This window comes from Sciurus vulgaris, assembly GCF_902686455.1.
Source record: "Sciurus vulgaris genome assembly, chromosome: 7".
Classification (NCBI taxonomy): domain Eukaryota; kingdom Metazoa; phylum Chordata; class Mammalia; order Rodentia; family Sciuridae; genus Sciurus; species Sciurus vulgaris.
Genome location: NC_136467.1, coordinates 115,731,608 through 115,746,874, shown reverse-complemented (window position 1 = coordinate 115,746,874; position 15,267 = coordinate 115,731,608). Strand labels below are relative to the sequence as shown.

At 45.8% G+C, this 15,267-nt stretch overlaps 2 protein-coding genes across 4 annotated transcripts in view; one reads left to right on the top strand and one right to left on the bottom strand.

The window, feature by feature from the left end:
• Positions 1-15,267, bottom strand: part of MED20 (mediator complex subunit 20) — a 114,265-nt gene that overhangs the window by 7,477 nt on the left and 91,521 nt on the right. For 2 of the 3 annotated variants that reach the window (XM_079147799.1, XM_079147798.1), the window contains exon 2: positions 1,301-1,455. In XM_079147799.1, the coding sequence (XP_079003925.1) occupies positions 1,301-1,445 (145 nt within the window). In that variant the 5' untranslated portion in view covers positions 1,446-1,455. Of the gene's footprint in view, positions 1-1,300; positions 1,456-4,354; positions 4,503-15,267 lie in introns of those variants that run through there. The other variant, XM_079147797.1, reaches the window with a different exon arrangement.
• On the top strand, positions 4,683-14,667 carry BYSL (bystin like). Its single transcript, XM_079147778.1, has 7 exons — positions 4,683-5,100; positions 9,402-9,564; positions 11,827-11,965; positions 12,316-12,449; positions 13,083-13,243; positions 13,376-13,478; positions 13,973-14,667. The coding sequence occupies exons 1-7, from the start codon at positions 4,842-4,844 to the stop codon at positions 14,316-14,318; spliced, it is 1,305 nt and encodes a 434-aa protein (XP_079003904.1). The 5' UTR covers positions 4,683-4,841; the 3' UTR covers positions 14,319-14,667.

The following is a 15,267-nucleotide window of genomic DNA, read 5'->3' as shown; positions in this document are numbered from 1 at the left end:
TCAAATTATTATAGAGCCAAGGCTAAGAGAAACAAGTTCTCTAACTCATATTCAAAGATCACATTCCTTCCCTACCATCATCACATCATCCACAGCCCATCTCACTTTATACACTAAAAACACAAAAATTGATTCAGTGGTCAAGGTTATAGTAAAGAGGTAGCCAAGGTCATTGACTATACAGAAGACTCTACAAACTCTAAAGCTCTAAATGAATCATATACAAAGACTTCTGAGTCTAAAACGAAGTCTCTTAGACTTCTAAGTGTATAAAGGATTAGATGATCCAAGATTCATTCAATTTCCCAAATGAGGAACTTGTTAAAAATGTAGATTATGAGATCTACAATACCAGTCAACTGGTAAGCAGGACAAAAATGTGCACCTCTAACAAGTTATAAAAAAGTTATTTGTTACTTGATGCAATTCCTTAATGACCAATCCTCTGAGAAGCACTGCATTAAGAGCTCAGATAAAACACACAACACACACAAAACCACATGGAAATTTTTGGAGGTGATGGATATGTTTAATATGTTGGTTCTGGTGTAGGCATATGCAAGTGTCCAAATTCATTAAGATGTACCCATTAAATGTGGGCAATTGTTTGTATGTTAATTATACCTCACAAAGCTTTAAAAAAGTTCAGGCTGAAGAAAAATCAAAACGGTCCCAGTCTAAGAGGCAAAGGGCCAAGAATTAATGAATTCAGAAACATATTCTCCCACATGTTCAAGAATACCACCCTGAGACCCAAGCATAGTACGGCATGCCGATAATCACAGCAATTCAGATGGCTGAGGCAGATGGCAAATTTCAGGCCAGTCTTGGCAACTTAGTGAGACTCTGTCTCTAACTAAAAAATAAAAAAGGCTGGGGATATAGCTCAGTGGAAGAATGCCCCTGGATTCAATCTCCAGTACTGCAAAAATAAATAAATAAAATTTTTTAAATTTAAAAAATTTTTGTAGTTGTATATGGATTGAATGCCTTTATTGTATTGTTTATTTTTATGCAGTGCTAAGGATTGAACCCAGTGCCTCACACATGGTAGGTAGATGCTCTGCCACTGAGCTAAAGTCCCAGCCGCAATAAAATTAAATTTTAAAAAGGGGTGGAGATGTGGTTTAGTGTGGAGCATTTGCCTAGCATGCTGGATACCCTGATTACAATCCCCACAACTGGAAAAAAAAAAAAAAAAGACTACGTTCCTTAACAGAAAGCAGAGGGGGTCAACGAACACAAATGTCTATGAACTCCAAGCCACTTTCTACCCACCCAGCACTCCCATCTCACTGACCTTGGCTACCAAGGGTGGAGGCAGCTGTGTGGTAAGTCTCACAATCCACACAAAATGTTCCTTGCTTCTCTGCCCCAAGTGTCTCCAATTTTCGGGTGAGGAGCTCCACAGTCTGCTGCACACTCTTGCCCTCAGCCACAGGCATCTGGGACACACTGGAAAGGAGAGTACCAAGTCATCAGCATCCAGAGACATAGATGCACTGGCTGAGTCACTCATTTTCCTACAGAAGGACAGCTAAGCAGGAGCAGGAGTTACCTTTGAGAACACCTATGTTGACCCCACACCTTAGAGATGAGCAAATAGAGGCCCACAGTCCCTGAGAACTCATCTGAGAACTAAAGCACAGGTCTCAGGAATCACATCAGGGCAATGAACTTCCTTTCGCACCAGCATTTCCCAAGCATGGCTTGTGTGCCCATGTTCATGTGAAGATTGTAAATGACACACAAACTGAGCATTCAACAACACTAACTCACACATAAAGAAAAAAAAAATCCCTTACAATTTTTTTATTCTAACTATATCGAAGAGAAATTACAGTTTGGGATGAGCACATTTTACCAACTCTGAACCAGAGCTGCCCAGTCCAGCAGCCACAGGTCACAGGCAGCTGGCAGACCATCTACTGATAAAGAACATTGCTGTCATCATGGAAAGTTCCATTTGACAGCCCTGAGAACAAAAAGAAAGCAGGCCTTGTGTTTATAATTTTGGGGCATGAGGGGCAATGGTATTTACAGAATTTAATCAAAACAATGACCAAAAAAATTTTTTTCCCAAGGTTTCTTCCTATGGTGTGGCTTACAGTGGTAGGTAACACCTGCCCAGCACCAACTATGTCCCAGGCAGTGTACAAAGGCTTTTAACTGACTTAACTCTTCAAATCCTCCCAATGGCTCTAGGAAAGGTACTGCCTATTTTGGGGTTTTGTTTTGTTTTGGTACAAGAATTAAACCCAGGGGCACTTTACCACTGAACAACATCTAATCCTTTTTCAATGTTTTTCTATTTAGAAACATGATCTTGCTAAATTGCCAAGGTTACACTCAGACTTCTGATCCTCCTGCCTCAGTCTCCCGAGTCACTGGGATTACCAGGTGTGCACCACTGCACCTAGGAAAGGTGCTGTCATTTATCAATTTATTATAAATGAGGAAACTAAAGTACGAAGAAATTAATAACTTGCATAAGGTCGCTCAGTTAATGCAGGTGTAGCCAAGATTCAAAGCCAGGAAATCTAGCCGGGCTCGGTGGTACATGCCTGACAGGAGGATCCCAAGTTTGAGGCCAGGCTCGGTAACTTAGCAAGAACCTGTTTCAAAATAAAAGGCCAAGCAACCTGGCCCCATGTCCATATTTTCAGTCACTACACTAAACTGCCTGACTAGGGATGTGATTGTGTGTTAAAATATTTTAAAGGAAAAGCATCCAATTTATTTTAATGTCAGTAAACAACAGTACAAAGCTGAATGTGCTGGTGCACACCTATAATCCCAGCAACTTGGGAGGCTCAGGCAGGAGGATTACAGTTTGAGGCCAACCTGGGAAATTTAGCAAGATCCTGCCTCAAAATTTTAAAAGGGCTGGGGACATATAGCTCAGTGGTAAAGAGTCCCAGTATCCAGTATCCCAGCTATATAACAATTATAAAAAGATAGTCACACATTATTGAATTATGGGACACTACATTACTTTATGATCAATCCACTCAAAGAACCTATTAGAGTTCAACTATTAAAAATTGTTACTATTCTATCAGGAATAGCACTGATAAGCAATGCTGATGTGCCTTATTTTAAAATATAAGGATCCTTAAACTGATGCTGCAAGGGACAGAAATTCTGAGACTCTGAAAAAGTCGAAAGGGTGCCAATATACAGAGAGCCTTTCCTTGAAAGAACAGGGCTTCTGGAGTTCCAAGCCTCTGCGCTGCAACCTTCCCATTTCCATCACTCACACACTTCCTTACACTAGAGGACTGAGAGGAGGATTGTGAGGTCAACTGTGGGGGAAAAAATCTGCGGCAATCACTGAGAAATCTATGAGAGCCTAGGTTACCAGGAAGAAAAGCATATCCCATAAGCACACTTTCACAGAAAAAGTTTAAAGCCTCCGACTTCAGATATCCGGGCTTCCATAATTAAATGGAAAGATACTCAGCCTAACAAGATTTTTTTAAGGGGCTGGGGTTGTGGCTCAATGGTGAAGCGCTTGCCTAGCATGTGAGGCACTGTGTTCAATCCTCGGCGCCACATAAAAATAAGTAAATAAAATAAAGGTATTGTGTTCATCTACAACTAAAAAGCATTTTTTAAAAAAGATTTTTTTCAAGTCGGGGGGGGGGGGGCGGGAGTCCTCTGAAACCGTGCATTTGGAACTAATGCCCCTAAGAGCACTGAAGCCATACCTTTCCTGCCGCCCAGCCTTTTCCAACTGAGACAATATGTTAGAGATAAAAAGTTCAACGAATGTAGATCGACCATGTAATTAGCCACTGTAAGAAACAGGTCCTGAATAGTAAAATGCCTGGAACCCTGATCTCCTAATTACCAACACCTTTTCTCTCCCTCGACCCAAGATCTCAAAATGGCAAAGTCGAAACCTGCTGATCTAACTGTATTTGCTGCTTTTAGGGAGGTGCAAAAGAAAAAAAAAAAGAATACTGCCTCCTCATTGTCCATTCCTCACCACTACAACCCCAAGCCCTGTCTGCGGATGGGTCTTAGTCCAGAAATCCTATTTCCAACCCTGAAATCCCACTCCTGACAGTACTAAGGCCTAACGGTAGAAACTGTACCAAAATAAAGGAAAGAAGATACATAACCCCTGCCCTGCCACCTTCCAGGAAGAAGGGCAGCATCTCTGAGGAAATAGGGCCTGAGAACACGTAGCCCTTTCAGTGTCCTCTTTATTTACACCGCGCGAGGACAGCTAGCGCAGCTCCCGGGAGTCGGCGGTCCTTGGTCCGGATCCTTCTCCCAGGCCTACTGCAGGCTCTAAGGGCCTTTCAGGACCCCAAGCCCCGCCCCACAAAAGCCCTGATAGTCCTACCAAGTCACTCCCATGGCGTTGGGTCGGGAGAGTGGCAGGATACAACAGTCTAACGCAAAGCTCTGTGGCCGTCCACATGAACTGGAGCCCCCAACTCAAGCTGCGGTCGCGGGTGGGACTCCGGAAATACGTAAAAACCGAGCGCCAGGGCGACGCGCCCACGGGGAATGGGAGGTGTCTGAACAACCCCTTGATAGCGTCCACAGTGACGTCATCTGCCCGGCTCCGGCGGGGCGGGCAGGTTTGCAGCACCAGAGAAGCCGACATTAAAAACAACGAATTATCTGAGGATCCAGGGTGTCCAGCTCCAGGACGCGGGGGCTGTTTGAACGTGGGGTGGCCTTAGTGGCACCTCTGGCCTCCGAACACTCGGAGGCGCTGTGATCTCTGCCTGGTCTCTCGGACGCGGAGGTTCATCGCGCATGCGCACTCCGAACTTTCTGCCATTCCCCACGTGAGAACTTTCTCGGCAACTTTTTCGAGGAAAATGCCTAAATTCAAGGCGACCCGTGGGGTCGGGAGTAAGGAAAAGCATGCTCCCCTAGCCGAGCAGATTCTCTCTGGGGACGCTGTGCGGGCAGGGGCCCGGGAAAAGCGGCGGGGTCGCGGAACCGAAGAGGAAGAAGAGTACGTGGGGCCCCGGCTGAGCCGACGGATTTTGCAGCAAGCGCGGCAGCAACAGGAGGAGCTCGAGACCGAGCATGGGAACAGGCCGGCAAAGCCACCGGAGCGCGCCACGCGGCTGGGTGAGTATCAGGGGATGGGGTGAAAGCAACAGTGTGGTTAGGTGGGGTTTGGTGGCCAGTTAAAAGTCGTCCAGCGGAGGAATAGCTTGGAATTAAAAAAAAAAAAAAAAAAGGAGGTTCACATTACACCCTTGTAAAGGTGCTGGAACGAAAGAACTACTCCTGGACAGAGCACTCCACGACCACTAGTTTCAGACACTCCCTTCCAAGCATACCAAAGTTAGGCCAACAAGAAGTGATCGCTCCCTCCACTGAGTTCTAGCATTTAACCATTAGTTTTACAAGTATTTATTAAGATGCCTCCATAATGCTTCGCACTATGCTAGCAGGTTAGATGGTTTGGGTACAGAAATATAGATAGATATGTGTCTGAATTTAGGACCTGAAGAGAGCTCAGGAGGAACATGATCAGAATAATGTATTCCATAGTAAAGTATGCTATCCCTGTTAAAAAAAATAGCATTGGTCTAAAGATCTCAGGCTTTCCAGATTGCATGAGCTTCAAGTTGAGAACCAAAAATCTGTGGGTTATGATCCCATGGGGGACGGGGGGAGTAGTTTAGAGGCCAAAGAGGAGCAGAGGCGCACTGAAAGATGTTTTGGTGTTTTTTTCATTACGGTAGGAGTGTTGACCTCCCAGTTGCTTAAACCTCCCAATCTTATCTTATTTGTCCTAAAATCAGTGTTTGGCACAATCGAATATTGCCTCTTGACTACAATATCTGTACTTTGTTTCTAAAACATCAAACACTTTACCACCTAACTTAAGTATGTTTTGATGATTCTTATCTCCAACCTTTTATGAAGTGCCACAAGATTCAGTCCTTAGTCCTTCTCTTCAAATATATTCTCTTCTCTGTTGCTGTCATGAAGTTTGGAGATTTAAATACTATCTGTCTAATGACTCCTTCCAACCATATATTCCAGACCTGATCTTGTCCATTAAACCCAGATTCTTATATTCGTCTGCATACTTGGCATCTCCAATTTGAAGTCGTGTGTGTGTGTGTGTGTGTGTGTGTGTGTGTGTGTGTGTATCTCAAATTTAACCTACCAAGGGGGAGCTAAGTGTCCTGTAATCTCCACAGTTCACTCAGCAGCCAGAAGTCTGTATTGCACTATGTGACCTGCCTCCAGTGCCAGTCTCACCTCTTCTACTTTCCTGTTGGTCCTCTCAACTCCACCTGCATAGGCTTCATTGTTCCTAAAATGAAGAAAGTTAGGGCCTTTGCACTGCTTGTTCCTTCAGCATGGGGTAGTCTTTCCTCGTGCATTTATAGGTTTGCTTCCTCAATTCTTCATGTTTTCAGAGAGGCCTACGCTGACCATGCCACTGGAAATTGCAACATCCCTACCTATCCAAACTCCTGACTTGACTTTTCTTTTCTTTTCTTTTCTTTTTTTTTTTTTTTTTTTTGGCGGGGGCAAAGGGAGGAGGGTTGCTGGGGTTGAACTCAAGGGCACTTAACCACTGAGCCACATCCCCAGCCTTATATTATATTTTATTTAGAGACAGGGTCTCACTGAGTTGCTTAGTGCCTTTGCCATTGCTGAGGCTGGCTTTGAATTCTAGATCCTCCTGCCTCAGCCTCCCAAGCCACTGGGATTACAGGCGTGTGCCATCATGCCCAGCTCTTTTTTTTTGGGGGGGGGGGGTTGTGGCCTTGGTGGTACTAGGAATTGAACCTAGTAGGAGCGTCCTACCACAGAGCTACATCCTGAGCCCTTTATTTATTTTTATTTTTTATAATTTTGGTACCAGGGATTGAACCCAGGGGCACTTAACCACTGAGCCACATCCCAGGTCCTTTTGATTTTTTATTTTATGACAGGGTCTCACTGAATTACTTAGGGTCTTGCTAAGTTAATGAGGCCAGCTTTGAAAGCATTCCTCTAGCCTCAGCCTCCTGAGTCTCTGGGACTACAGGTTTGCACCTCTGCGCCCAGCATATTTATTTATGTTTGAAAACAAGATCTTGCTAATTCACTGATGTTGGCCTCAATCTTGGGGAAACTCCTGCCTCAACCTCCCAAGTACCTGGAATCACAGGCATGTACTGCTGCACCTAACTACTTGTCTTTTCTTAACTCAGTATATTTATATACTTATTCTCAGGGTTCAATGCCTAGTGTCCCATCCACTCTTGTATGCGCGCGCGCGCACACACACACACACAGGCTAGGAGTGTAGCTCAATGGTAAAGCGATTGCCTAGCACATTTGCTTCGTATCCCTGAGGCCTGGTTGTGATCCCTAGCACCACCAAAACAAAAACAAACAAAAACCATATTTATTTACTTGTGTCTTTCTCTGCCAGTTAAGAATGTAAGCTCTATGAGGACAAAAGTTTTCGTCTTATTCACAGATAGATTTCCAATACCCATAACAGTGCTTCACATGGAGAAAGCACTCATTGGTTGCAGAATGGACAGATTAATGAATGATGTTAAGGAATTTAGGAGTCAAGCCTGCATTAGTCTTGGAGGCCACACCCAGAACTAGCCATCCTAAGACCAAGGAGAACCGACAGAAGAGTTTTGAGTACAATGAACAAATCAAATGCATTTCTGCTCTTACTGCAGAATGGAGAATGAGTTGGAAGGAACCAAGATCAGAAACATGAAGAGTAGTTAGAAGATAGTTGGATTAATCCACACCAGAGACAATGCTGGTATAGGCTTAGGTAGGGCTATGAAGGGTTTGAGAGACAGTCCGTGAAATACAATCTAATAAGATTTGGTAAGGAATTGGATTGAGGATCAGGGGAGAGGAACAGACAGGACTGTTTATAGGTTTAGCATTGTGTGGACAGTGGTGCCATTTATTGAACTATGGAACACAATGAGTGGTGAATACCTAGAAGTGAAAGGAAATGAGTTTAGTTGATGAACAGTAAAGTTTACATTTGTCATCCAAGAGCCACAGTACAGGAGATGCTTGGGATTAGGATCTGGAGCTAAGAATGCATATCTACCTATAAATACAGATTTTAGACTTGTTAACATGTAGAGACAGTGTCTGTCATACCCCCCTCTCCAGTTTAGTTTTATCACACATTATCATTGTTGGTTTGGTTTTTTGTTTTTGTTTTTTTGTTTTTTTTTTTTTTTTTCCTTTTCTTCCCCCTTTGGGAATTGAACACAGAAACTTGCACATGCTCTGTGGAGCTACACGCCCAGCCCGTCTCCTAAATGAACTATTCATGTGTAGCACTTTACCTCACTTGAATTGTTAGAATCCTTTCCAGCTACCCAGCCAGCTCTACCCTTTCAAAAAGTCAGTTATTCAAATGGTCAGTCAGTTGGAATCAACTCCACAGCCTGGTCTTCAAGGCTCTCCAGGCTAGCTTTGCCTTGTCCATCTAACCTTGTTTCTTGCCACTGCCCAACAGACATTCTAATAACTAAATCCTTTTTTCAGAGTTTTACCTGGGTGTGGGACACACACTCTTGCTCCCTTTGCTAATCAGTTTTCCATTGTTGTGGCAAAATACCTGAGAAGAACAACTGAAAAGAGGAAGGATTTCCTTTGGCTCATGTTTCAGATGTTTCTGTGCATGGTTGGCTGGCACCATGCTGTGGGCCTGTAGTGAAGCAGAACATCATGGCAGAGGAAAACTGTTCACCTCATGGCAGCCAGAAGCAGAGAGTTGAGAGAGGGAAGGGCCAGAGACAAGGTATACCTTTCAAAGGCATGCCCCCAGTGACCTGCCAACTGGGCCCCTCCCCCCTAGTAGCGCCACTGATAAGGTTAGCGCCCTCATGATCCAGGCACTTCTAAGTGCCTATGGTATATATCGTCTATATATTGTCTCTACCATTATGTTTTAACAAGTAATCTAGCCCTACTGCGCACGCGTGCATGCGTGTGTGTGTACACGTGTGTGTAGCATAGTGGTGAAAAATGCAGTGAAGACTGACCGCCTGCCATGGGCATATCACCTAGCTGTTCTATGCTTCAGCATGCCCATTTGAAATTGCAAAATAGCACCTGCATCTTGAGGTTATCATGATTTGCAAGGTGACATGTACAGTGTAGGACAGGTCCTGCTTCAAAACCTAGGATGATGTGTTCACCATTTGTTGACATTGCTTTCTCATTGTTTCATATATTACATTTTTTTTTCTTAAGCAAGATCGCAAGCCCCTGGGGACAGAAAGATAGTATGTGCTTTGTCTGTTTCCTTGCACACATCTGTACCACAAGCCCATGAGGCCACTTCTGCATGGCTAATGTTACATTGATTCTGAGTCCCTCACCCACTCCTTGCCATGCTCATTGATTTTATCTCCCTCTTCTAGGACCAGGAGTGCCCCAGGATGGATCAGATGATGAGGATGATGAGTGGCCCACCCTGGAGAAGGCAGCCAAAATGACAGGGGTGGACCACCATGCAGAGGTGGTTGTGGACCCTGAGGATGAACGTGCCATTGAAATGTTCATGAATAAGAACCCTCCTGCCAGGTAGGAGTGGGGCCTTGGTTGGGGTAGTAGAACCTGATAGAAAGTTCCCATGGGGAAGCAAGTGCCTTGGCAAACTTTTGATTTTCTACCTTTGGAGGGAGCCTGAGTATTTCTACTTGTGGGGGACCACCTAACCAAACTAATCCATTCTCCAGGGACCATTCTGAGTGAAAATGACTCAGATTCAAAATGTTGTCTCCTCTTTTTTGTAGTAGAAAAATCCAGTAGGATTGCCCAAGAAAGCAGCTACAGGGCCTTACTATGTCTGAGGAGACCCATCCACTGCTTTGGTCTTGATATGCTCAGTATTTTAGTGGTAAACTCAATTTCCTTAGACAAATCCCTTTGATATCTTAAGCTGATTTAATCCAGGGCTTTCAACCCCAGCTCTATTTGCATTTGGGGCTGGATAACTTTTTTGTGGAGACTGGAACACAAGGATGTTTGGCAGATACTTGTCTCTGACATCTACCCTCAGATACCAGTAGTGACCTTCCCTCTGGTCAAAATAACAAAAGATGACTCCAAACATTGCCATATGTCTCCTGGGGGGCAAAATCCAGACCCCAGTTAGAACCACTAATGTATTCCCATCTATAATAAATGCTAGCTCTAAAACATGCAGTCTTGGAAATTGCTAATGATCAAATCCCTGAGCACACGCATTTGGCCCTGGGGAGGGGAGTCCGGGATATGGACCCTCCACCATTCTGAGCTTGCGATATGAACATGACTGTGTCCTTGATGATTTCGGTTAATGTATCTCTGATTGCTAATGATACTCCGAAAAGACAGGGAGGTTGAATGGTAAGCTTGAGAGCACAATGAAGAATGAAGACGTGAGCCCCTTTCCCAGATGGATGTCTAATAGTACAGCATAGAGTGTCATACTTGGGCTCTGTACCTGTCCCCCCAAATAGTCTTTCAGGTTCTCAGCACCTCATAACTCCTACTTCACTGACACTGCTGATGAATTTGGCAGAACTGTTTTCCAGCTTGCAGTAAATAGACAAGCTACTAGAAAAAGGGAGTCCCAGCAGTCTTCGGAAATGACAGCTGACATCTTCAGAAAGCAGGCCTAGGGCTGTGTGAACTCAGCAGGCAGACATTGTTTGGTCTGGGGGTGCACTGTAGGGTACCATAAAGCACCTGAACTAGAACTAGAACTTGAAAGACTTAGTTTGAGTCTTCCCCACTTGACAGCAGTGAGGCCTCATGGGAGTTGCTCACCTCTCTGAGTCTCCATTCCCATGTCTGCACAAGGGAAATAAAAGCACCTCCCATACATGTCACATGGACTGTAGGACACAGTGTAGTCATAAAGTCAGTACTGCCCAGCATTGAGCAGGTCCTCAGAGAAAACGAGCAGTTTTATTTATCTATGCATTTTCTTTCAGAGGTAGGGGTGGAATCCCAGGCCTTGTGCACATTAGGCAAGGGCACTACTGCATTAGCTACACCCCCAGCCCTGGAGCTCTTTTAATACATATCAGCAGCCTTAGAAGATGAGTTATCAGACCGAAGCCCAAGGTGGTGGTCATTCTGAACCCTTAAGATACAGTTATGTTTGTTATCCTCTGTTTAAGGATCCTGAGAAGAATCCTTAATGTAATCAGTCTGTGGAGTATTTCCACAGCTTTTAATTTTAGTAAATTTGAATAGGAAAAGTGTGTGCTAGAGTCTTTCCCCAGCAATCACGGCCATATGGAATCTTGGTGGGTAATTAAGATGTATCTGGCATTCTACAGAGTTCAGACCAGAAGTTTGTAATTGCGGCATCCTTGTTTTGCCACATTTGGTTGGTGTGTTAAAGTCAGCAACACTTATTATATAGTTGCTATGTACGGATAGTTCCAATAACACACATGCACTCACTTATTTAATCCTCACACATAGGGTAGTACTTTATTATCCCTGTTTTACAGCTGATGAAACTGAGGCATAGAGGTAAAGTCAAGCACCAAAGGTCATACTGAGAGTGGAAGAGCCAGGATTTAAACCTGAGCAGACTGACTTCAGGGTCCAGTTTCTGCCCCTCCACATGTCTGCCAGCTTTGTTCTGAATGAAATGACTTTCAGTTCCTTTGCTTTCTACAGTGATGGTGGTAGGAGGAGGTTGGGTGCAAAGGAGACAGAGGCCTCATCCCTGCAGGACCACAGTTTGTCAGTGCTCACAAGGGACTCTGAGGGAGTCTGGAGTTCCCTGGTCAGTGACCACAGCTCTCTCCTCTCCTCCACTTCCCTTGGCACCTCCCCTCTTAGGCGCACCCTGGCTGACATCATTATGGAGAAGCTAACTGAGAAGCAGACCGAGGTCGAGACAGTCATGTCGGAGGTGTCAGGCTTTCCTATGCCCCAGCTGGACCCCCGGGTCCTGGAGGTCTACAGAGGGGTCCGAGAGGTAAGAGCTGAGAGGGCAGCCATGATGGATTTCCTTCCAGGAGCTGTGGGCTCCCACCTCAGGCTCTGGTGCCTACACCTCCTCAAATAAGGCATGGTCCTCAAGAAGAGGCTCAAGCCAGGGGATGTGGGTTCACATTCCTGCTTTGCCTCTCAGTGGCCTCTAAGAGGTAACTAGCTGACGAGTTGCTGAACCCCAGCCATCTGAAGAATGAGTGTAGTGATAACACCTCCTTACAGGTCGTCGTGAGGACAAAATTAGTTAATATGTGAAAAGCCCCTGGACAAGAACCTAGCACATGATGAGGAGTATAAGTGTTAATGATGATGATTTGGCCTCCCTGTCCCTAGGTCTTATCCAAGTACCGCAGCGGGAAACTGCCCAAGGCTTTTAAGATCATCCCTGCCCTCTCCAACTGGGAGCAGATCCTCTACGTCACAGAGCCTGAGGCCTGGACTGCAGCTGCCATGTACCAAGCCACCAGGTAGCATGGCTCGGGTTAGGGTGGCCTTGCCTGCAGAGGTGAGGGCTGGGGTGGGATGTTCGTGCTCGCCTGCCTTCGCCATTGCAGTGGAGCTTTGCCCACGGCTACCTCTCGCGCTTCTTCTTAGCTCCATTGTCTTAGCTTTTCCTCTTTCATTTTTGGGGCCACAACTCATTTGGCAACCCTCTATACTAAGTTTTTAGGGGAGAAGATAACTATTGGGATCTACCATGGTATGTCCAAGTGTGTGGCTGTCCAGGCCTGCTCAGGTCTCTTAGGACAGCAGAGTATGGAAGAGCCGTGATGAAGAGAGGAACATGGACTGTCATCATTTGGGAGCACTCTAGCTGTCCCAGCCGCTAGACTAGGGATGTAGCTCAGGGGCAGAGCACTTGCCTAGCATGTACAAGACCCTGGGTTTCGTCCCCAGCACTACAAACAAAAAAACTCAGCATGTACCCTATTTGGGGTATATCCTGTTGCCCTTCCTGTTGCTCTCACAGGCTCCCACACACCCCTCTGAAAGGATGTTTCCGTATCTTCCTATACAATCTCTTGCTTGCACTGTCCACAGTGGTATTTAAAGGTCCAGGTCCACGCTATCTTGTGACTTGGGAACTCCTACCCCACTAGGATTTTTGCCTCTAACTTGAAGGAACGCATGGCACAACGTTTCTACAACCTTGTCCTGCTTCCCCGGGTACGAGATGACATCTCCGAATACAAACGACTCAACTTCCATCTCTACATGGCACTCAAGAAGGCCCTGTTCAAGCCCGGAGCCTGGTTCAAAGGTGGGAGCCCAGAGGCCAGGAGACAGGCAGGCCTGACTTAGGATTGATCCCTGGGGTAGCTGAGGGTGTTTGCTACTGTACCTCCTTTCTCTCATCCTGGACTAAAAGTGACTGTCTTCTGACATTCCCCAGGGATCCTGATCCCACTGTGTGAGTCAGGCACTTGCACCCTCCGGGAAGCCATCATCGTGGGTAGCATCATCACCAAGTGCTCCATCCCTGTGCTGCACTCCAGGTAGTCTTGCTGGGGTGATGGAGGACTGATCAGTGGATATCCTCATAGTGCTGTTGCCAAGACTTGGGCATGAGGCAGAGTGGGGAGGGAGCCAGGAATAGCTCTGGGTGTGTGGCTTATTTAAACCAATAAGATGTGTCATTACTTCACTAGAATGTGAGTTCCACAAGCATGGAATCCCACTGCCTGGCACTTAGTAAATGGATGAATGAATAGAAACATGGGGAGAAAGGAGGCCAGGGGTGGAGATTGCCAGATATTTGGACACACTCTAGCTGGGCACAGGAATTGCTGTGGTCCAAACCAGAGGCAGAGATGTGGGATGGATGTGAATAGTTACTGGAATCCAGTGAGTATAATAAAGTTGAGTAGGTGAGGAGGAGGCCTGAGCTGGCCTCATGGGGAAAACCATAGTTAAGGGCCAACAAAGAAGAATGATCCTTCCCCAACATTTCCCTGGTGACTAGCTACACTGTACCTCCCCTTCCCACCAGCGCGGCCATGCTGAAAATTGCTGAGATGGAATACAGTGGTGCCAACAGCATTTTCCTGCGACTGCTGCTGGATAAGAAGTACGCGCTGCCCTACCGGGTGCTGGATGCCCTGGTCTTCCACTTCCTGGGGTTCCGGACGGAGAAGCGTGAGCTGCCTGTGCTCTGGCACCAGTGCCTCCTGACATTGGTCCAGCGCTACAAGGCAGACTTGGCCACAGATCAGAAAGAGGCCCTCCTAGAACTACTCCGGCTGCAGCCCCATCCACAACTGTCCCCTGAAATCAGGCGAGAGCTTCAGAGTGCAGTCCCCCGAGATGTGGAAGATGTTCCCATTACCATGGAGTGAAGAGAATGGATCCATGTCTTGGCCCAGATGGTGTGGGAGGACACCAGGACCCTTGTCTGTGATGCAAAACAACACTGAACATTTATCGCTAAAGACCTAGATTAGGACACTAATAGGTCACGTGGGCATCTATGGCTCCCAGTCATGAGAAAGGAGGACTGAGTCTGGCTGGCTTCCTCTTCCCTTCTAGGCCTTTGTCCCCGCTCACCTCTGGACCAGCCTTAAGATTCCATGTCCCAGCAGAGAGATTCTTACTCCCTAACTGGGGCATAGTGTAAGTTACCTTCTCTCCAGCTATTGTGTCAAGTCACTGGGATGTGGATAAAAACAAAGGCGAGTATTTATTGAACCTCTGTACTATGGTGTGGTCAGTGGAGAAATTTCTTCCTCCCTCTATCTGAAGATGGGAGTTACTCTTCCCAGTTTTTTTTCCAGTTTACACAGGAGGCCCATCTTTTCATCTCAAAAATTGTTTCTCCAGGCTTCACTTGGCTCATTTGCCTCCAGAGGGCACACTCTCTGCTGCCCAAGAGGATGCAGGCTACTCTGCATGATGCTAGCAACAGGGAGCTGTTTTTTTGTGATTTGAAAGGTGTTGGTGGCACAACTGAATGAAGGGCCCTCCTCAGGATTGGGTCTAGAAATGATCAGATCCAGGTCAGCACCAGACAGGTTCTTTTGAGCTTTTTGGCCAACAAACTTTAAACCAGTGTATAGCAAGCTAGGACCAGATGCCTGTTTTTATGTAGCTCATGGAGAATTATGTGAAATTCAAATTTTGGTGTCCATAACAAGTCTTGATGGAGCATGGCCACACCATTTGCACATTTTCTGTGCAACCCCAGCAAAGGTGAGTGTTGTCTTGCTGCATACCCTCATTATTTGCTTTTGAAAATGTGCATTTGTTCCAACCCAGTTAATGTTTGGGAACAGTATGATCCTAACGCCA